Genomic DNA, 22519 nt, shown 5'->3' with positions numbered 1-22519 from the left:
GATACAGCCTAAAATTCATTGGCCTTTTTAGCTTCTGCATCACACGTTGACTCGTGTTCAATATATGGTCTACTTGGACTCCAAGATCCCTTTCACATGTAGTTTCATTCACCAGTGCCCCTTTCATATATCTGTGTCATGTCATTTTTTCGCCTAAGTGCAATACCTTACATTTCTCCCTGTTGAAGTTCATTTTGTTAGCGTGGCCCAACTTTCTAGACTATTCAGGTCATTTTGAATTTTAATCCTGTCCTCTGGTGTTTAGCTATTCCTCCTAATTTGGTGTCACCTGCAAATTTGATGACTATGCCCCAATTCTGTCATCCAAGTCATGTATAAGATGTTGAATAGCACTGTGCCCGAAAGATCCCTGTGGACCCCACTGCTCTCCAGGATGAAAGGAGCCATTGCTGGGCACCCTTGGGTTCGGCCAGTCAACCAATTACAAATCCATGTAACATTACTTTGTAAATCTTTCCCCCAGGACAGGAGAGCATACCAAACATTGGAAACTTATTTTGGGGGCCTAGGACTCCCAGAATCCTCCATGGAGGAGTTTCAAGTAATGTTTCCAAACTCAGGGAAACATAAAATCAGCAGCCCCACTAATTTAAGTTTTCCCAAGGCTTCAGCCTTTGATAAGGAAACAAAAATATTAACTATCAAAACATAAAAAGCAGTCTGTTAGGGTCTAGCTTTTAAATCAGCAGAGTAGCAGAAACGTGTCTTTGTCTAACTAAGGCCCTAGACAGCACAAAATAAAGCTTGTCAGGTCACTGAAGGTATGCTGTTTTAAATGACACACGGATCTTAAGAGGCCAGAGCTGCGCCAAAGCTGTGCTACAGTCCTTAGGGCTGGAACGTGGCTTTGGCAGGCTCTGGCCTCTTAGGACACATGCATATTTAAACAGCATACCTCCAAAGTGAGCCAAAGCAGCTTTATTTTGGCATTTGTACGAGCTCTATACAGTCGGCCCTTCTTATACGCAGATCTGCCATCCGCAGATGGCAAACCGGAAGTTGGCCCCAATGGCGCGGTGTGTAGCGCGCTGCCATTGGGGACACTTTCTTCTCTCCTCCCTTCCCTCCTCCCTTCCCCTCTTACTTACCTTTTGGCCTGGAAGGCCTCCAGTGCAGTCTGCTTGGCCTCCTCACTGCCACGGGAAAAGCCGGGTGGCAGTGGCAAGGGCCAAGCTCGGCCTCCTCCGCCGCTGCCAGCGGAAGGGCCAATGGCAGTGTTGGAGGCCAAGAGGCCCCCAGCACCAACACCGGCCCTTTCCGTGGCAGCAGCAGTGAGGCCGAGTGGCAGTGCAGGGACCTTGAAGCCCCACAGCGCTGGCACCCAGCCTCCTCGATGCCTCCGCACCACGGAAGGCCAGATTACCGTGTTGAGGCCAAGAGGTCCCATCATGAGACCTGTTCCTTTCATGTGGCAGCGCGAGGACACCTGGTACAGTGCAGGAGACCTTGAAGGCCTCTGGTGCTGCTGTGTTGCTCCGCCTCCTCGCCACCCGCGGGCTTTTCCTGCAGCGTGCGAGGAGGCAGAGCACAGCAGCGCCAGAGCCTTCAAGGCCTTCCGCACTGCCACTCGGCCTCACCGCTTGCCGCCACGGAAGGACCAGGTGTTGGTGCTGGAGGCTTTGCCTCCAACACTGGCATTGGCCTTCTGCGGCAGCGAGGAGGCGAGGCGTTGGCCTCCGCCACCGCCACCGCTTTTCCTGCAGTGGCGGTGGCAGCACGAGGAGGCCAAGCAGCCACGCCAGAGCCTCCCAGGTCAAAAGTAAGTAGAGCGAGGGATGGAAGCAGGAGAGGAGGGGAACCCAGGGACTTTTGTTGCCAATGGTGGCGCGTATGCACGCCTTGCCATGGGAACAAAGGGACTTAGCATACGCGGATTGGGTATATCTGGGGGGGTCGGAACAGATCCCCGCGATACCAAGGCCCACTGTACTTCCCTAGAAATGAGTGACTCAAAAACAACACAGTAGCTTGAAGTTCAAATTGATGAAGCGCACACATGTGAAAGCCTGTGTGCTTCCTCAATGTCGGATGTTGGCTACCTCTAGCATACTGAATCGTTCGGGAGAAGAAATTTCCTCTGAATGAAACTTTGCATTCAGAGCAAATTCTCCTCTCCCAATGATCAGTGACGCTGAGGGGAGCCACGATGCCCTGACGTTGAGGAAACCACCAGGCTTTCACCGTGTGCTTCCTCAGTTTTAGAGGCAATTTACCAGTGTTATGCTATTGGTCTGATAATCTTCTAATCCATGGCTTGTTTGAATGAGAAAGAGCAGAGTTTGCATGTAGGAAATCCTATCTATCCAAAGAGGGGAAAGAGGATGCAAAAATCTTCTAATACCCACTGGGTAGATGTTAAGAAGGAACTGTTCCCTTTAGGCCAGGGTGGGTAAAGTGTTCTCTGCAGACTGCCCCAGAGCAATTTTTGTGTGCGGGATGGGGTGATGTAAAAATTCAAAATGCCCTAAATGGAATGTGTAGAGGCAACTTCAATCTCCTTGGGTGTTCTCCTGCAAGAACCCTGGGTCAACAAACCTTACTTTTCCAAACATAGAATCGTACGGTTTGGAAGAGACCACAAGGCCATCCAGTCCAACTCTCTGCCGTGCAGGAACTCTCGTCAAATCATACCTGACAGATGCCGTCTAGCCTCAGCTTAAAGACCTCCAAGGAAGAGACTCCACTACACTCAAGGATGTGTTCCACCGTCGAACAGACCTTACTGTCAGGAAGTTTCCTCCTAATGTTATGTGGAATTTTTTTTTCCTGTAGCTTGCATACATTGCTCCAGGGCGTTCTCTGGAGCAGCAGAAACAAGTCCCCTCCTGAATAGGACATCCTTTCAAATATTTAAAACGGGCTACCAATATACCTCTTACCTTCTCTGCTTCAGACTAAACTCCCCCGCTCCGGAGTCATTCCTCATAAGGCAAGGTTTCCAGACCCTCACCATTTTGTCGCCCTCCTTTGGACTTGCCTATTTCTTCTCATGTCCTTTTTGATTGTGGGTGCCTGGGGGGGGGGGCATTCCACATGTTTTGGGCCTCCTAAGCCACTTAGGCTATTTGAGGCCTTTTTTGAACAGAAAGTTTCAATCCACCATCATCCAAGGGAGAAAGGGAAAGCCATCCGGCCCGAGGAAAAGAAAGGCAGGCCCACTCCATTGGGCCTAGCTTGAAGAAGAAGGCCCTCCCTCCATGACATCTGTCATCATCTGGTCTGGGAGAGGATGTAGCCGGGGGGGGGGGTCCGAGGCATCCACCCCTTCTGTTAGATACAATAAATAGTGCGCTGCCGCGCCCAAGCCCCATTATAATGGTGGTACTTAGTCTGGACCCCCTCCCCCCCCCTTCCTGAAATCCTGGCTACATCCCTGCTGGGAGGGAGTAAAAAGGCAGGGCCATCTCCATCAGTCCTGGCCTTGATTAAGAAGCAGAGCCCTCCCTCCAGTCCATCTGCCTTGGTCCAGGCCTCAGAGGGAGAGAAGAACTGCTGGACCTGATCCCCTTCCCCACCACCATTCCCTTCTCTTTTTGTCTCGCGTCTTTTTAGATTGTAAGCCTCAGGGCAGGGAACCATCTAATTAAAAAGATTGTATGTACAGCGCTATAAAAATAAAGCTTAATAATAATAATAATAATTGTTCAGGCTCATGTTTATTCATTTATGCTATATTGGATTTTGAGTTCCTTTGGATTCTGTAAATCTCATGCTGTTGTCTTTCTCCTCTTGCTCCCTGGATAACAGCTACGTGGGTGATGTCCAGATAGATGTGGAAGTGAAGAAGTTTTTTTGCAAGGCTGGAGTGAAAGGCATGCAGGTAAGATGGATCAACACTGAGACTGCAATAATTGTCTAGACTCCCCTTCCCCAACCTGATGTCATCCAGAAGTGTCTCCTGATCTCCAACCTGCATGGTCAATATCCTAGTGGTCTGTTTTGTGGAAGGCCAGTGCAGGAACCAGATCTATTTCAGGTGTTCAGGATTTAATGCGTCATCTGAAAAACATATCTCCTTTCTAATGAAAAAAAATGGTACATGTGTTTTTAGGAAGACTTTTCACTCACTGTCCTCTTTTGCTCTGCCTTTTTGACTCAAGAAATTTCCACATAGCCTACACATGTCTTCAGCTACCCCGTTAGAGCTTTCCTTCCTGTAGAAAGGATATTCATTCCCTGCCTATTTCTCCTTTAAACAGGTCCTTGAAACTCAGCCTTCCATGGTATCTGTTGCTCATAGCCAAGAACATAAGAATGCCAGAAGCATACTGCTGGATCAGGCCAAGATTATGTCTAGTCCAGCACCCCTGTTACTCACAGGGACATCAAGTGCCCCAATGAAAAACCAAAAGCAGGACATGAGTGTAATAGCATGCTTCTGCTTCAGCAACTGGTATACAGATGCATATGTCTCAGATACTTCAGATAATATATAGCTCAGTGGTTCTCAGTGGAGATGGAAGAGGAAAAGAGTGGGGAAGTTTGCTGGATCATCCTGAGCCACCACTTCTTCTTCCCTCATTCACCCTATCACTACCCTTGTTCTTGGGACAAGACAGACATTTAACAAATAAACTATATTATGTCAAGTGTGGGTACCGTGTAGATGTAAAGGGGGGTAACAAGGGTAAAAAGTTTGAGAACCACTGATGTACCCATCATAATTTCTAGCCATTGAAAGCCTTATCCTCTGTGAGTTTATCTAATCTCTTTTAAAAGCCATTCCAGTTGTTCATCATCATCACTACCTCTTGTGGTAGCAAATTCCATGGTTGGACTATGAGTTGTATTTCAAAGGCGTGTTGACCACACGGAGGAGCAGCTAAAGACCATCCCATCCACATTTGATCACTTACTGGAGACATTTATTAGTATCCCTTCCCTTCCAAACACCCACCATCTGTTGTAACAAATCCCCTCAACTCCTGAAATGAGGCTTAAGCTTGCATTTGTGTTTTGTGGGATGTAACAGAATGCCCCCTGCTGCTTGTCAACAACAGCTACATCACTGGAAATATGGTTGGGAGCATTGTTGGGGCAAATGCATTGCAATTGGATCCTGATCTTGATTCTAAGCATAGGAATGAATATGAAGGTTAATCTCCAAGCTTGAGGTATATTGTTCTAAAGAAAAGCTTGATATCAATTATAATGCAACAAAGGTGATGGTGTTTGGGAAAAGATATTCTGATTTTCGTTGCTCTATTAATGGCCATCAGATTTAACAATGTCGAGAATTTAAGTATCTTGGCATCTATTTTACAGAAAACCTCTCCAGGAAGTCCCACATAGAAGCTAGTAGAGCAATGGCTGTGAGATCTATTGGAGCAATCCTTATATTCTACAACCAGGCAGGGGGTCATCTGGTCACTCCAGCTTTAAAAATATTTCAGAGTAAAGTTATAGCTCAGATCCTTTAGGGCGCTGCTGTGTGGGGATGGGATGATTCCCAACTGGTCAGACTGGAGGCCATCCAGAATACATTTTTCAAGAAATTGCTCTTACTTTCACCTGGCACGCCTGCAGCTTTGGTTCAGGCTGAGGCCGGCCTCCCCTCCATCAGAGCTCGTATTCATTTTGCTTTATTTAACTACTGGAGATCTGTAATAGATTTTCCGGTTAAGGTTTTTCCTAAGTTGTGTTTCCAACATTTACCAAGTTGCAAAGTCTGGAGTTTAAGATACCATAGGTTGCTTGAATCATATCCTGTTCTAACTGAAAATCCTTCTACCCGGAATTCAAGAGAGAAGCTTCTTGAATACATTTTTAACCATGATGTGTATCTGGATAGACTGGCTATTAACAATTTGAAATTTTCCAAATGGTTTAGATTATATAAATTGGACCATCAGATGGCTGTATATCTAGGGCAGGGATAGGCAACCTTTTTGAGCCGGGAGCTGGGTTGGTGTCCCCCAGACAATGGCGGGGGCCGAAGCCAAAAAATAAATAATTAAATAATTAAATAATATAGGACAACGTTTTCAAATGTAGGACACATTTTTTAAAATGGAGGACATGCGGGGGAAAATGATGATTTTTAAAAATGTTAATATAAATGCATGTTTCTTAGGCATGATCAAAATGGAGGACATTTGGGCATTATTCCTAGACAGATGACAGAAAGGTTCACATGGCTATGCATATTGAACATGTCAAGGTGGTCTCACAAGAAGTGATTTGCCCTCGGGTTCACCTGTTCTTCTCAGAAGTGTGTACTTGGTCAAGGGACTGTGGTTTTTCTTCACTGCGCATGAGTTTGTAAAAATCACAGCAACTTACATTGGCCGTGCCTCTGAAGCTGGCTCATATCAATATCACCGTCACTATCCTCCTCCTCCTCCTCCTTCTCCTCTTCTTCTTCTTCTTCTTCCTCCTCCTCTTCCTTCCTTCCTTCCTCCCTCCTCATCCTTCTCCTCCCCACGTGCCTGCGTGAGAGGCCTTTGCCCCCCTTGTGCGCCGCCAAAGGCCCCGCGGGGCCTTTGGCGGTGGCAATTGGCAGCAGGACCGAGCAGGGGCCAGTCCCAACAGCTCGGTGGGCCGCAGGTTGCCGACCCCTGACCTAGGGAAGCTTATATTCCCAAAGCTTAGGTAGGCTTTTACAGCTCTTCGTTTTCAAACAATGCCTTCAGCCATGGTCGATGGTAGATATTCACACACACCTACGGATTCCCGTTTATGTATTTGTGGAGCACCAGAAATTGAGGATTTGCCTCATTATCTGCTTTTTTGCTCACTATATACTGATCCAATAACTAAATTTATGGGATCTATTCTGTCCAATTTACAGTCTAATACCACTTCAGAAAATATTTTTTTTCTCCTGTCTGATATTGATTCTAAGGTAACTTATAAGGTTTCACTGTTTGCCTCAGCAGCAATCAAAATTCGGGCAAGGGTAATAGCGGACATTGCAGTTGATTGTCATGGGGATGATCTTATCTAAACTTTGAAGTTGTTTTTAATGTTGTTTTATTTAATTGTCTGGAATTTTATTATGTTTAATGTATAAAATGTGGATGTTAGTTATTTGATGGAGCATTTTATAATTCTGAATTTCTGTCATCGGTTTTACATTTTAATCATGAGAATAGCCTTTGGCTTAAGCATTAATAAAAAATTGAATATGACAATGACTGTGAACTGGATCTCAGTCTGCTCTTTTCTGTCTCAGTTACATGGCATGCTGCGGGTCATCCTGGAGCCCCTCATTGGTAACGTCCCAATTGTGGGGGCGCTCACTATGTTCTTCATTCGACGACCGGTAAGTATTCTGCCACATCCTCTTCTGGGACAGTTAGTCAGTCAAATCATACATCTGTTGATACCACTGTGACATGTACGAACCCTAAGCACTTTCCTCTTCCTTCCTATGAATCTCAAGTTTACTCTTACAATGGCTCTTCTCTCTGTCAGTATTCTGTGAAGCCCAAAACCAAATCAAATGTAAGATGGCAGCAATCGCCCAAAAATCATATGGAGTACTACAGTATAAACTGATGAGTAAAGAGAAACTTCAGAAGGATTGTCAGTCTCTAAAGCAGAGGTGGGCCACATGGAATCCCGCAGGCTCTGTGTGTGTGTGTGTCCCTCTTCACTGCCCCCCATTGTTTCCACTCCTAACAACAAATCATGTCATCAAGAATGAAGAAGACCACCACCAAATATAAACAAACACCATCTTCTTTTCACTTCTGGAAGCAAGGAGACAATCTGCCCTCCACACTGGCAGCCCTATATGGTGCTGGAAGATACTCTAGCACAGTGATTCCCAAACTCTGGTCCTCTGGGTATTTTGAAATTCAGCTCCCAGAAGCCTCAGCCTCAGTGCTATGTGATTCTGGAAGCTGGAGTAGAAAACACCTGGGGGACTAGAGTTTGGGAATTGTACCGTTCTGTATGAAAGAGTATGAAAAAGTTGTAGTTTTGAACTACAGCCCTTAGAATCCCCAAACTGGTTGGGAGGCTTGAAGAACTGTAGTCCAGTAATGTAACTTTTTCAAGCTGTGTCCATTAATGAAATCCATAGGCTTGACCTACTGGCTCCTTCCAGATTTTGCCATTTTATATAAGAGATATAATTTTACTATGCCATTGTATATAATAGGACAAGCATCCATGGATCCAAGGGCACACTGTAATTAAGAGAGTAGTACCAGTGGTATGTGGAGCAGGCCCCCTTGTAATTTGAGCACTGCTGCTCTAACTGCTTTGCTGCTTACTGGCTTAACTGTATTGAGTTCATTGATCTCTTATGAAGTTCCCTGCTGATATGAGAATGCAGTTTGACTTCTAAAGGACCCCAGTGCCTGATACAATATGTGATGACAAGAATTATATGGTATCTTTAGCCCTGGTCACTTTCCCCACCCTTCTCAACTGCCAATCCTATCCAGTGTTTCTGTGACTGCTTCTAACTCAGGAACCTTACTGGGGTTTTTTCACAGACTCTAGACATCAACTGGACTGGAATGACCAACCTTTTGGACATCCCTGGACTGAGGTATGCCTCTCTTGGGCTGGCTTTAAACTTTTGTGGGGACTTTAGAGAGGATCAAGGGGGAACATGATCTTATCATGTTTCTTCCATTGATGTACTGCTTTGATAAGAAGGGTGGCGTACGAGGAAAGAATATGCAGTAGATAAAGCATCTTCTATTCACCCTCCCCATTTGATTGTTTGAGCTGTCTTTATTTCTTGGGGCTAACAGAGTTGCTGAGTCAGAGGGACAAAGGTGGGAGAATTCTGGGAAAGAAGCAAAAACCTGGGCACATCCAGTGAAATCCACAAGAGAAACAAGAGATATGTCTCAAAATGCTCAAAACATTAGCTCAGAAGCCTAAACAGACCGTCTTCTGTGAATTTTGAGATGTGTCTCTTGTTTTTCTTTGAGAGAATTCTATAAACAAAAGCTGAAAGGGAAACAAGAAGAGAAATCTGTTGGAAGGATCAGGGGCCTGTTCAGGAAATATTCCAGGATGTATTATGACTCAAGGATGTAGAAAGGTGTGCTGGGGGATTGGAAGGATGTGTGGTTGCAGTGGAGTGTGCTGGGATGGCATGATTTCAGACGAGATTGGCAGTGTGACAGAATGAAGGATATTTTGTGCTAAAGTTGTAGGCTTTTCTCCACAGCTCACTATCCGATACCATGATCATGGACTCCATTGCCTCTTTCTTGGTCCTCCCCAACCGCTTGCTCATACCACTGGTTCCTGATCTCCATGAAGCAGCTGAGCTCCGCTCCCCAATTCCCAGGGTAAGGCAGACTTTTTTGTTTGACTGGGACAAGGGTGCTTCATAAGTCTGAACCCTATACCTGAGGCAACATACATTTTCTCCCTTCCAGGGCATTGTCCGCGTTTATCTAATAGAGGCCAAGGACCTACAGTCCAAGGATAAGTACATCAAGGGGATGATTGAGGGCAAGTCAGACCCATATGCCATTGTGCGTGTGGGAACCCAGGTCTTCACCAGCAAAGTCATTGATGAAGACCTCAACCCCAAGTGGAATGAGATGTATGAGGTAATTGGCTGCCAACTAAAGTGGTAACCTTTGAGTACAGATCTTTAGGGGGATGCTCAGCCTTCATCCTGTCCTTCCCTTCTGGCTTAGCTTTACCTCTTCACGCCACACAATTGTCATTCCTTTCCTTTCTCTATCTGAAGAGGGCCCCTCCGGCCTACACAGTAGGCGGTGTCTGCTCTGACCCCCCACCTCACTATCCCCACAGTTCATTGTACACGAGGTACCGGGGCAGGAACTGGAGGTGGAGCTGTTTGACAAGGATCCCGATCAGGATGACTTCTTGGGCAGGTGAGAGGCTGGTTCTGTTTCCAGCTCTTAACAAGGGAGTGAGGCCTAGTTAGGTGAGTAGCTCAAAAGCTGGAAGACAGAGCTTTGCTGCTTTTTTCCTAATGCTGGGAGGGAGTGAGGGAGTGAGCTAATGATGGAGTAAAGGGCAGTTCAGCTCCCAGTCCTAGGGTCAACAGCTTCATCCCCAGCTCTGATGGTTGGATTCTCTTTGTCGTTGTGTACCTTTAAGTCATTTCTGACTTAGGGGAACATATCACAGGGTTTTCTGTGAAGGGATATCTGGGGGGGGATTGTATAGAAGAGGGTCACTTAATCTGTCGCACCTCAGTCTTGTTCATCCAATGTCTCCAGAACGGTGGATATACAAATGTCACCACTTCCTTTCTTTTCTCAGGATGAAGCTGGACTTCGGGGAGGTGATGCAAGCTCATGTACTAGAGGAGGTGGGTACTGAGATGTGTACAGGACTGGCACTACCAATTAGTTCATTTTCCATGAAAACAAGTACCTGTGACTTCTGTGGGCTAACGAAGAATGACAATTTGTCATCTTTAAAAGGTGGTGGTAAAGGGTCTGAGAGTAATGCTGGGTGGAGTGGGATGACAAAGGGATCTTTGATTGGACGTGAGGATAAATGACAGAGGGAGCCACATTTAAAATGGTCGAAAAGCTACTATCTTACATTGCCAGATAACATGGTTAGAGGGAAACCTCATTTTTTAAAATTAGAATGGCTTTCTAATTTTTCAACATGTGGGGAATTGGCTCCAGCAAACCATTTTTTAATCAGCTTCACCTTGTGTGCAGTTCTTGGACTGTCCTAAAACCAGATGCAGTTTGCAGTCCAGAATTCACAGCTGTGGATGTCTCCCTCCCAAAAGGGACACATGTGAAAAATGTGTGTTTCCAGATGTGTGCAAAGCACCCCTTAAACACACTTTTTTTAAATTTATATACTGCTATTCCAAAGATCATAGCGGCGAACAGCAAGTAAGCTAATTAGCAAGTAAGCTAATTTGCCCCCAACAGTCTGGGTACTCATTTTAGCGACCTCGGAAGGATGCAAGCCTGAGTCGAGCTTGGGCCCTTTTGCTGGTCTTGAACTCGCAACCTTGTGGTTTTGAGTGAATGGCTGCAGTACAGGCATTTAACCACTGCGCCACCAGGGCTCCACTTTAAAATCTGTATGTGCTCATGTGAGAGGATGTTTAAGCAATGTGTAGAATTTAAATTAAGTGCATAAACATCTGTGCACATTTGAAAAATAAAAGGAAAACAAAAAAGCACCCCAAAAGCAAAGGACAGAATCTATCTTGTCTAAAAATGGTGGGAATAGTGATGAAACTGTGCTTGGCCCAGATGGGAAAGAGAAGAGTTCTGTGGGTTCGGGACATTCTAGATATGCACATATCTGCTCAGATTGACAGACCAGCTGCATGTCCTTCATTCTCTTTCACCTTCTGCTTCCTGACAGTGGTTCCCGTTGCAAGATGGTGGCCGGGCTCGTGTGCACTTGCGCATGGAATGGCACACACTTATGTCCGATGCCTCCAAGCTGGATCAGGTGAGTGTTGTCATTTGCAGTAGAGGCTGCTGTAGTTCAGGATTCTCTCTGTGGAGTGAGCTGTACAGGAATCACTGCTCTTCACCTGAAAACAGTGTGCAGTATCAACTCTGATTGGCAGAAGTCCTCCATGTTCAAAGACAGATGTCCCTCCAACCAGTTTATGAGAGTTCCTTTTAAAGTGGAGATGATAAAGGCTGCTGAGCTAGTCTAGTGCCCTCCACAATGCTTTCTGTAAGGTGTTTCTTCAGAGGGCAATTTCTGCTGAGAGTGTGAGGACTGGACACTGACTTGGGATGGATTGCAGATTCAGACTGCAAGATGTATATAGTTTAGTTCCTATGATGCAACTGGGATTTTCATTGGGAAGCTGGCTTAGAAGACTTTGTGGTAGGGATATTATAGCCTGGGCTTAAATGAGCAGACAAAGAAAAGGAAAGTGGGAATAAAAGATGTAGTTCAGAGATCTCTAGTGTTCCCATTGAGTGTGAATTGTAAGACACAACTATTTTGTGTGTATCTGGGGAGATAGCTTACTGAGTGATAGATTGATATCTTAGGAAGAAATGTTGGCACTGAAGTAATGATGGTTTTATTTACTACATGTTCCTTGAAGGTTCTTCAGTGGAACAAAACTCTTTCCACCAAGCCAGAGCCCCCATCAGCTGCCATATTGGTTGTCTATCTGGACAGAGCACAAGAACTCCCGGTAAGTGTTCAGAAGAAAACTATTGCCTTACCATATTACCCTGCCTATGAATTAACATCATGGGAGGGGAAGTGCTTCTCTCTCACCCTATATCTCCTATAATAGAAATGCAGTTCTGATAATAAGGTCTTTCTATTTAATGCTGGTTACCATATTTGGGCTCTCAGTTCTTCTGTTTCATTTTAGATTTTGTTTTATTATATTGAATGTTCAGTTTTTATGTACACTTCTCATAAATAAAGAGGCAGTCTTATCAAATTTTAAAACAGATTTCTTGAAGTCTCTAGCAGTAAGTTGATCTCTTCTTGTAGACAGCTCTGGTTAAAGTAGATCAGGTATTGGGTATATGCTTAACTTTATTACTCTGCCCTATCTCAAAGATTTGTTGAGGTAAAAATGAGATTAAAACATCCCTTTAACTAATTTATTTATTTTTTTTAAATGGCAGATTATGTCAACATTGATGGATTCCAGATTTGTTTTGAGGCTTTTTCTTCCAAGCCATAAAACATATTATCACATATTTCCAAATTAGATGACAAGCAAGATGTTAAATATTTCTTTCAACAAGTGGAATGATTTTATTCATTAAACTATTAACTATATGACACTTTAAGAGATAATAAAGTTAGAATGTGTTTGGACTTTGGGAGAGGTTATTCCTCACAATGGTGAGAGGACTATAAAGAATGTGTTTCTCCATTCTTTTGTTGTCCAAACAAACAAAAATAATGTCTCAGGGGCTTGTATTCTTTATATAGCACCATCAGCATCCACATAACTCAAACAGAGTAACAACTGTGGGGATCAAAAAGGTAACAGCTGGTGGTTCAGAAAGCCAAAACTGGCACCTCAGCTGCTTTCTCTTCCAAAAACTGACAAAGTCTGTGTTCACACATCAGGGCTGGCCCTGTCATTTCACACTTGACTCTGGAACCCAACAATGAGGAAGCAGCTAGGAGTTGGAAGAAAAAGCTATGAGCCACACATCTTGTCCTTAAGTGGTAGACTGAAGGACACTGTCCTGTCATTAAATTGGCTTTTAAACATGGAATGGGATGGGCCGCCATTTTTGTTATTTTCCTCTGGCAACTAGATGTCTTCAGCACATTATGCTGGGAGTTTAGGAGGCCTGAAGGCTCTAAAATCAGCATTGGGGGCTGCACTTTTCCCACTCTTACTCTAAACACTGTGAAGATAAGAGAGCACTTTGCCTCATTCTGAGCTCATCCAGTCGTTGTTTATGGCCTTTTAGCCCTTGACCAATTCAGCGGTAGAATTAGATATTTGTCTGAGTCCCTCTTACTTCCTAGCTCCATAAAGGATGAAGTAGTCCCCCACTCTGTGTGTGTGTGTGTGTGTGTGTGTGTGTGTGTGTGTGTGTTGAGCTAACCCTGCTAAGGATTTTATTCTTTGTATAGCTATATTTAGTGAGACTTGTGCAGCCCACAGGTAGTTTGCAAGTAATCCTTGTGGAGGTCTCTGAAGAGCCAGTGGGACTCCTGGAGCTCTCCAACCGTAAAATTAATCATCCAAAAAATTATGGGATTTGGAGCTGAAAAAAGTCTCCAAGAAGGTGCAGATTTGCACTGGTTACCCACTGTTTTGGTCTCCAGCCTACCACTCAACAACAGACAGAATGAATAAATATATAAATAAATATAAAAATTTTAAAAAGCCAGTATGAAAGTGAACAGAATACTGCTTCCAGTTGCAGAAAGCAGTGGCCTGTGCAAGGCCTGGAAGTACTGAAAATGGCACTCCTTCCCCCTCCAGCTCATGCACATTGTTCATTCTTACTTGTCTGGCAGATCTTTTGCAGTAGTTGCAGGTGGTCAGACTTCTTCTCCTGTTCCCTTATCTGTTGGAGTTCCTCAGGGCTCTGTTCTGGGTCCTCTTCTGTTTTCTCTCTATACACTGTCCTTAGGAAAACTCATTAGCTCTTTTGGTTTTTCCTACGATCTGTATGCCGATGACACCCAAGTTGTATCTTTCCGCCCTTGACCTTTCTCCAAGGCTTGAACAGCAAGTTTCGTCTTGCCTCACAGCTGTCTCGCAGTGGATGCGCCATCGGCGTTTGAAGCTCAACATGTCCAAGACGGAGCTTCTTGTCTTTCCTCCTAAGCCCACCCTTCAACTCTCCTTTTCTCTCTCTGTGGACAACATTTCTATTTAACCAGTCCAGCAAGCCCGCAGTCTTGGTTTTATCTTTGACTCTTCTCTGTCGTGTATCCCTCAGATCCAGACCATAGCCAAGGCTTGTAGATTCTTTTTGTACAATATTGCCAAAATCCGACCATTTCTCTCTGCCTCTACTGCCAAGATCCTGGTCCATGCCCTAGTGGTCTCACGACTTGATTACTATAACGTCCTCCTGGCTGGGCTTCCTCTTTCTCACCTCCGTCCTTTAATCTCTGTCCAGCATTCAGCTGCACGCATTATCACTACTGCCCAGCACTCTGACCATATCTCTCCTGTCCTGGCATCCCTTCACTGGCTCCCCCTCCCTTTCCGCATTCAGTATAAGCTCCTGCTGTCGACGTTTAAAGCCCTCCATGGACTGGCCCCTCCTTACTTATCAGACCTTCTTTCTCCTCACCTTCCCACTCGGGCCCTCCGTTCTGGTAGTCAAGGTCTGCTGTCTCAGCCCAGGATTTCCTCTGCCCCATCCCAGATTCGCCCCTTTTCACTTGCTGCCCCTCACTCCTGGAACCTTCTTCCCCCGCGAGCAAGAGCCATCACTTCTTTAACCAGCTTCAAAACGGAGTTGAAAACCATCCTGTTCAGAGAAGCCTTCCCAGGCATTGCATAATTGTCGCTTACTATTTGATGTTCTTTTGGTGCCTGTTTATCAAACCATTTCCTGTATTGCTATGTACTGTATATGCATTATCCTACTTGAGAGTATGTATTTTCCCTGGAAGAAGATTAACCATCCATTATGAAGCCAAGCCCTCCCTCCAGTCCATCTGCCTTGGTCCAGGCCTTGGAGGTAGAGAGGAACTGCTGGACCTCTTACCCTTTCTCTCCACCACTCCCTTCTCCTTCTGTGTCATGTCTTTTCAGATTGTAAGCCTGAGGGCAGGGAACTGTCTAACTAAAAAGATTGTATGTACAGCGCTGTGTAAATTTACAGCGCTTCATAAATAAAGGTTAATAATAATAATAATAATAATTGTGTGTTGTGTGCCTTCACATCCTTTCCGACTTAATGTCAACTCTAAGGCGAACCTATAATAGGGTTTTCTTGGCAAGATTTGTTCAAAGCAGCTTTGCCATTGTCTTTCCCTAAGGGTGAGAGCATGTGTCTTGCCCAACTTGGTCACCCAGTGGGATTCATGGCCAAGCTGGGAATCAAATCCTGGTCTCCAGAGTCAGTCCAAAACTCAAACTACTACGTCATACTGACTCTCTATTTATGGTTATTCCTATTTATTTATCACAAGGACAGCCAATAGGGTATAGAGGTTAGAGTATCAAAGTGAGACTCCTGGAAACCCAGGCTCTAGTCCCCATGCAGCTGTGAAATTCCCTGCACGGTCTTGAGCCAGTCTTCCCCTTTCTCTCTCAGCCTGACTCACCTCACAGAGTGTTGTGACAACAAAGTAAGGAAAAGGGGGTAGCCTAGTGTGATGTCTTAAGTCCATTGGTAGAAAGGTAAGTTATTAATGTGATTAATTAATAAAGCAATACTTTTTCCCCCTCAGCTGAAGAAATCAAGCAAAGAGCCCAACCCTATGGTTCAGCTCTCCATCCATGATGTCACCAGGGAGAGCAAGGTAAGAGGTTGGAGTAATTCATTCTTGGCTGTTCATGGCTCCTCACCAGGCATTCTCACATAACCAGTATTTTTGGTGGATGGAGAATCATAATCAGCGCAGGGTTTTTAAGGTGAGGATGTATGACAGCTTTCTAGTTCCTTTGTTTCAATATAATATATCCAAGTGGTTTGTGCCATAAGAAGAACTGAATCACAAGCAAGATGGATGGGTGGTGGTGGTAGTGGTAGTTAGGGTTCTAGAGGGCTTCTCAGCCAAAATTGGACTGGAGTCATGATGGACAAGAGCCCATGTGCCCCCTTTTCTCCCTTTGAACTAGGAATGGAATGGAAATTAGTCAATTTCCTGACCGGGGTTGAATTTGGAGTGCCGAATCACTCCAGGCAGGAAGAACAATAAAATGTCAAAAGTTCCCACAAACTGTGAAAACATTTCATTTATTTTTTGTTTTTGATTTTGGCACAACACAAATTGCAGTTTCTAAGAACTGCACAATAATTTGAAAAGCAGCCCACCTTGGCATTTGAAACCTACACTCACAGTCTTTTACTGCACACACAAAACTGCACAGCTTTCTGAGGGGAGAAAACCTTCTCCCACTTGCATTGTTTTTCACTCTGTTCTTGGGGAACATGCAGAAAATGCAAAACTAAATTGCATGGTATACCCCTATACAAACAATGTAGCGAAACATTCCATGTCATGGCTGCAGCCGTTGCCAGTTAGAAAGTTGTGCAACCCCATCCAAGTACTAACCAAGCCTGACCCTGCTTAGCTTCCGAGATCAGATGACATTGGGCGTGTTCAGGGTGGTATTGACCTAATTTTAGTAAGAAAAACACTTGCAAAAGAGATAAAAGAAATGGAGGTTCTTCCAAGATTGTTTTTGGACCATAATCCTCAAATACTATATTTAAATGAGAGGAAAGGAAAGAATATATGGAATAAATGGTGTTTAAATGATGAACTGTTGAAAGATCTGGAGGTGATTAATAAAACAAAAAATAGCTTTAGTAAATTTTTTCAAATAAAATTTGGGTAAAGGTACTAATATTGCCATTGTATTAGACACAGGAAAGGTGGTTATTAGAGGCTTCTTTTTTCAACAAGATGCTTTTTTACGGAAAAGAAAGAAGCAAAAATTGACTCTATTAAATGAACTATTAAAAGATAAGGAAGACTGTCTAAATGTAAATCCTTCAGATAAGGAGATTAAGAAGGAGATAAAGATTTTGGGAAAACAAATTTCATTGGAAATGGTTAATAAGTTGGGAAAGAAACTGAAAGCAATTAACCGGTTTAATTTTGAGAACTCTAATAAACCAGTAAATGGCTATCACATAAACTGAAGAAATTAAAAGAACAGAAACAAATAATAAAAATTAAGGAAGGTAATGAAATGCATACCCATCATGAAAAAATTAAGGAGATTTTCTACCAATATTATAAAATACTTTACATAAGTAGATATCGGCTCATATTGTTACTCAATATATATATTCTAAGATTTTTGCACTAATATTGGCTAAGAGATTAAAAGAAATGCTTAGAAGCACTAATTGATGAAGAGCAAAGAGGGTTCCTCCCGAAGAGACAGATGAAGGGCAATTATGAAGCCAAGCCCTCCCTCCAGTCCATCTGCCTTGGTCCAGGCCCCGGAGGTAGAGAGGAACTGCTGGACCTCTTACGCTTTCCCTCCACCACTCCCTTCTCCTTCTGTGTTATGTCTTTTTAGATTGTAAGCCCGAGGGCAGGGAACCGTCTAACTAAAAAGATTGCATGTACAGCGCTGTGTAAATTTACAGCGCTTCATAAATAAAGGTTTATTATTATTATTATTATTATTATTATTATTATTATTATTATTATTTGAGATACATATTAAATATTATAGAATATTATGAGAGGCATAATGATAAATTCAATTTTTGTGGATATTGATAAAGCATTTGATTCGGTTAATTGGCATACCTTATTTGGAATTATGGAAAAAATGAATATGGGTCAAAAATTTTAGAAGTTGAGTGTATCTATGGTAACCAAAAAGCTAGAATTAATATTAATAGGGATGTAAAAGAACCATTATCAATTGATAGAGGAATTAGACAGGGTTGCCCATTGTCCCCTTTGCTGTTTCTAGTAGTAATTGAAATACTGATCAGGAAGATTAAAAAAGAGAAGTAACAGAGAGTCAAAATTAAACAATTTAATTATAAAATTAGAGCATTCGCTGATGATGTAGTGATAAATTTAGAGAATCCAATAAATAATAATGAGATATTGATGAAAATAATGGACAATTTTGGGGAATTTAAAGGCTGTAAATAAGAATATATCAGCCAAAAATATGAAGAAAATGATTTGTAAGAAAGAGCAGGAATTGAAGTTAAAAAGAAGGTTAAATATTTGGGTATAGGGATTACTGAGAAAACTAATGAATTATTTGACAGTAATAACCAATGTTTATGGAAAGAGATAAAAAAGATATAAGGAAGATTAATCTGTCTCTTTTAGGGAACATAGCCACAATTAAAATGTCTATCTTACAAAAAAAAAATTGTTTATTTCAGATGATCCCAATTATTGATTCTAATAAACCTTTCAAGATTTGGCATAGAGATTTAACTAAATATATTTGGCAGGGTAGAAGACCTAGAATCAGGCTTAAAATCCTCCAAGATGCACAAGAAAGAGGGGGGTTGGGGGGTCCCTAATTTACTTTCCAACAAGCATACCCTCCTGACCCTCTATAAAGGAAATCACTCTCAATTTGAAATCTACCTCAGGATGTTATATTGTGATTGTTAATTGTATGTTTTTAGATACTGTAATTTTATCTTAAATGTTGATTTTAAATAATTGTAACTGTGATGTTTTGTGGAATTTTGATATTGACTGTAATCCCGCCTCGATCCGTGGAGAGAGGCGGGAAAATATAAATAATTTTTTAATTATTTTATTGTTATTACATTTATATCCTGACGCATGTTGTTTTCTCTGGCTTAGGGAATGGATAAGATTAGAAGACAGAAGACTTCTAGAATTAGAAGGAGAAGGATTAAAATTTGGTCTACATGCTTATTTAGCTTAAGATAAAGAAAAAGCTAATAAAGCAATTAATAATCATTGTGTGAGGAAGCCCCTCTTAAAAGTATGGAAGAAATATAAAAATAGATTTATCCAGAAACTCCCTATGTGGTTGTCCCCGCAAGAAGCTTTGTACACAAAAGAAATGTTTCGTGAGAAGAAATGGTTTAAATACAGTGAAATTATGGGGGAAAAACAGTTAGGAAAATTAAAAATTAAAACCCAAGAGGAATTACAACAATTAGGATTTGACTTGGGGTGATTTGCATACAGACAGATTTGTGAGAGAACAGCTATGGATTTTAAATTGTTTAGGATGGAAGAAAAAAAGGCAGATTTGGGGGGAAATGTGATAATAATATAAAGATAATAGGGGACGTATATAAAAAACTATTAGAATGGGAGATGGAGGATGAAATAGTTAAAGATACTATGGTCAAATGGGCGAATTATGTAGGACACAATCTTCAAATGGAACAATGTGAGAAAATCTGGAATAGAGGAATTAAGTATATAGCATCACAAACCATATAAGAATACTGGTACAATAGGTGGTACCTTACCCCAGATAAATTAGCAAATATTATAAAACTACAAACAATAAGTGTTGGAAATGTGGAGAGGTAGCAGGTACATTTATTCATTGCTGGTGGACTTGCAGATAAATCAAAAAATATTGGAGTACAATAAAAACAATGATTGGTGATATCTTACATATTAAGTTAGAAATGAAACCTGAAAGCTTCTTCCTGGGAATGTTTGAGACAACGTGGAAAAGAAATATGGAAAAGTATTGTTTTATATGACATCTATAGCAAGGACTCTATTAGCACAATATTGGGAAAGCAGATTTATTCCGAATAAGGAAGATTGGTTGCTGAAAGTGTTTGATATAATAGAAATGGATAAATTGACGCAAGTTTTGAAGAACAGTTCAATAGAAATGTTTGATAAAGATTGGTCTCTTGTTCTTGAATATATGAAGGAGCAGTGGGGCAATGTATTGCTGTTGAAATATTAAAATACTGTTATACTAATTCAGTTTAATAGATTACATTATTACATATATTTTTTATAAGTGTGCAGATAAGAAACGTAATAATGATATGCAGGGTTTAGGGATATGCAGCAGGGGCAATTAGCTAGATTTAGTTTAATATAATATTTGATTGATAATTAACAAGATTAAGAGAGACTGATAGAGTGGACGTAGGAAGGAAGGAGGTCAGATCTGTATGAATTTAGATTTGTGAAAGGGTTGTGGTTTTGGGGTGGGGGGCCTAGGGTAGAGATTTTGTTTGTTTGTTTGTTTGATTATGTACTACTTAATGTGTTGGAATGATGAATAAAAAGTATATTACAAAAAAGAAAGAAAGTTGTGCAACCCAAATGTTATGCAGCAGGAAAAGAAATTGTGGACGACTGAAGCTGCAGACACATTTGGTTTTGTTGTGGAACATTTCTGATTTTTGTGCAACATTTTTGTTTTGAAACATTGCTGTTTTCTACATAAAAACCAGCAATATTGCACAGCAAAAATGTTGTATTAAATCAGCAATGTTACACAACAAAACCATATTGCTGTTTGTGCAACTGGTATTGTGCTACATTTTTGTTCATCATTTTTGTTTTGCGACATTGCCATTTTTGATATGTTTGTTGTTGTGTGCCTTCAAGTTATTTTCCACTTATGGCAACCCTAAGGCAAATCTATCATGAGGTTTTCTTGGTAAATTTCTTCAGAGGGGGTTTCCTTTGCCATCCTCTGAGGCTGAGAGAATGTGATTCGGACAAGGTCAACCAGTGGGTTTATATGGCCAAGCCAGGATTCCATCTCTGGACTCCAGAGTCCTAGCCCAAGGCTCAAACCACTACACCATATTGCACAACAAATAGTGATGTGGTTTTGGTGTACCATATTGCTAATTTTGTGCAACATTTTTATTGTACAACTTTTTGTTGTTGTGTAACATTGCTGATTTTTTACATAGAAACACACGCTTATCTGCCTAAAAGCAGTCTTTTCTATATTGAAAGATGTGCAGTTTTCAGGATAGACTGCGCAGTTCTCAGGAGGAGCTGAGTAGCTTCCGGAAAACTGCAGTTTTCTGGAGAAGCTGCACCATTTTCATAGAAAAGCTGCACAGTTGTCTGTAATTAGGGTACCGGGGATTCCTAAGTATTTCAAAGCTACCAGATGAACTGCTTTGTTGTTCTTGACATGTGTTGAAACTTGGAGGAATCGAGATTTACTATCCTTACTTTGAACTACTGCAGCTTCAATCAGTCTGATGTACTTAGATGATTCACAGGTGTTATTTTTGTCCTTGCCTTTAGAGGATGGTGCTGCTCCATTATTTTCCCTCCCTTTCTCTGCCAGGTTGTCTACAACACTGTCTCTCCCACCTGGGATGATGCCTTCCGTTTTTTCTTGCAAGACCCAACCACAGAGGATATTGATATACAAGTAAGCTTTGCCACCCTTTCCACATCTACTTTCTACCTTCCTGCCACCTAGACAGTAGCAACAACTCTTTTTTTATATGACCCCTCCTCTGCACAGGTCAAAGATGACAACCGCCAGACCACCCTGGGATCCCTCACAATCCATCTGTCCCGTCTTTTGAATGCTGACAATCTGACACTTGACCAGTGGTTCCAGCTGGAGAACTCTGGGCCCAGCAGCCGCATCTACATGAAACTTGTTTTGAGGGTAAAAAGAACTTCAGAGAGGGTGGAACCCAATGCTTAAATACTTGAAGTGCAGATGGTGATAAGGTTACCAGTGTGAAAACTAGAAAGGCCTCTTCTACCTTTAATAGTTTTGTAGAATTTGAGCAGGTGTCATACAACTGGGTAACAAGCAACACCTGCTCAGAGTCCTCCTACACAGCCATTAAAGGGATAGGAACCCTCTTTTTTATCCCTTTCTCCTTTCTGTACCTTCCCTGTAATGAGTGCTAACTGTTCTTTTATATTAAATGCAACAAAACTGTTGCATTTTCAAGAACAAAGCCCCTCCTTTTTTTCAAGAAAGTGGAAGGTACCTGATGATCCTGCAATGGGACAAATGACATATGGCCCTTCAGATGCTGTTGGAACATGACTTCCATGAGCCATGTTCCACATTGCCAATGTGATGATGAGAGTTGCAGTTCAGTAACATCTGAAGGGCTATTGAATAGGGGAGGGGACAGAGAACAGATGGCTTTCTTTCCCTGCTCCCTGCTTTGCTAGCAAGTTAAACCCACTGATGATGGGTTGTTGTTGTTGTTGTTTATTCTTACCTGCTTCTCCTCGTGGATCAAGGCATGGAACAACAGCAGACACCAACAAATGGGTTAAGAACACAGTATTGATTAAAACATTAACCAGTTTAAAAAAACAAACACACACATATTAAAACAATCTACATTTAAAATTCACTTTTTAAAATTAATAATTTTAAAAATCATCTGGACACACCTGCCAGAAGAGATTAGTCTTCAGTGCTGTTTTAAATTTGGACAGCTTATTCAGCTGTCAAATCTCTTCCAGCAGA

At 42.2% G+C, this 22519-nt stretch overlaps 1 protein-coding gene across 2 annotated transcripts in view; it reads left to right on the top strand.

Moving 5' to 3' along the window:
• The first annotated feature begins 3727 nt into the window (after positions 1–3727).
• ESYT1 (extended synaptotagmin 1) overlaps positions 3728–22519 on the top strand; it is a 45806-nt gene continuing 27014 nt past the window's right edge. For both annotated transcript variants that reach the window (XM_042451071.1, XM_042451070.1), the window contains exons 1-12: positions 3728–3841; positions 7196–7285; positions 8469–8524; positions 9158–9281; positions 9372–9548; positions 9757–9839; positions 10234–10282; positions 11314–11403; positions 12020–12112; positions 15820–15891; positions 21359–21445; positions 21542–21691. In XM_042451071.1, coding sequence (XP_042307005.1) covers positions 3731–3841; positions 7196–7285; positions 8469–8524; positions 9158–9281; positions 9372–9548; positions 9757–9839; positions 10234–10282; positions 11314–11403; positions 12020–12112; positions 15820–15891; positions 21359–21445; positions 21542–21691 — 1182 coding nt within the window. In that variant the 5' untranslated portion in view covers positions 3728–3730. The remainder of the gene's footprint in view (positions 3842–7195; positions 7286–8468; positions 8525–9157; positions 9282–9371; positions 9549–9756; positions 9840–10233; positions 10283–11313; positions 11404–12019; positions 12113–15819; positions 15892–21358; positions 21446–21541; positions 21692–22519) is intronic.

Source organism: Sceloporus undulatus, chromosome 2, assembly GCF_019175285.1.
Source record: "Sceloporus undulatus isolate JIND9_A2432 ecotype Alabama chromosome 2, SceUnd_v1.1, whole genome shotgun sequence".
Lineage (NCBI taxonomy): Eukaryota > Metazoa > Chordata > Lepidosauria > Squamata > Phrynosomatidae > Sceloporus > Sceloporus undulatus.
The sequence above is the reverse complement of the archived record's forward strand: the minus strand, read 5'-3'. Positions and strand labels throughout refer to the sequence as shown.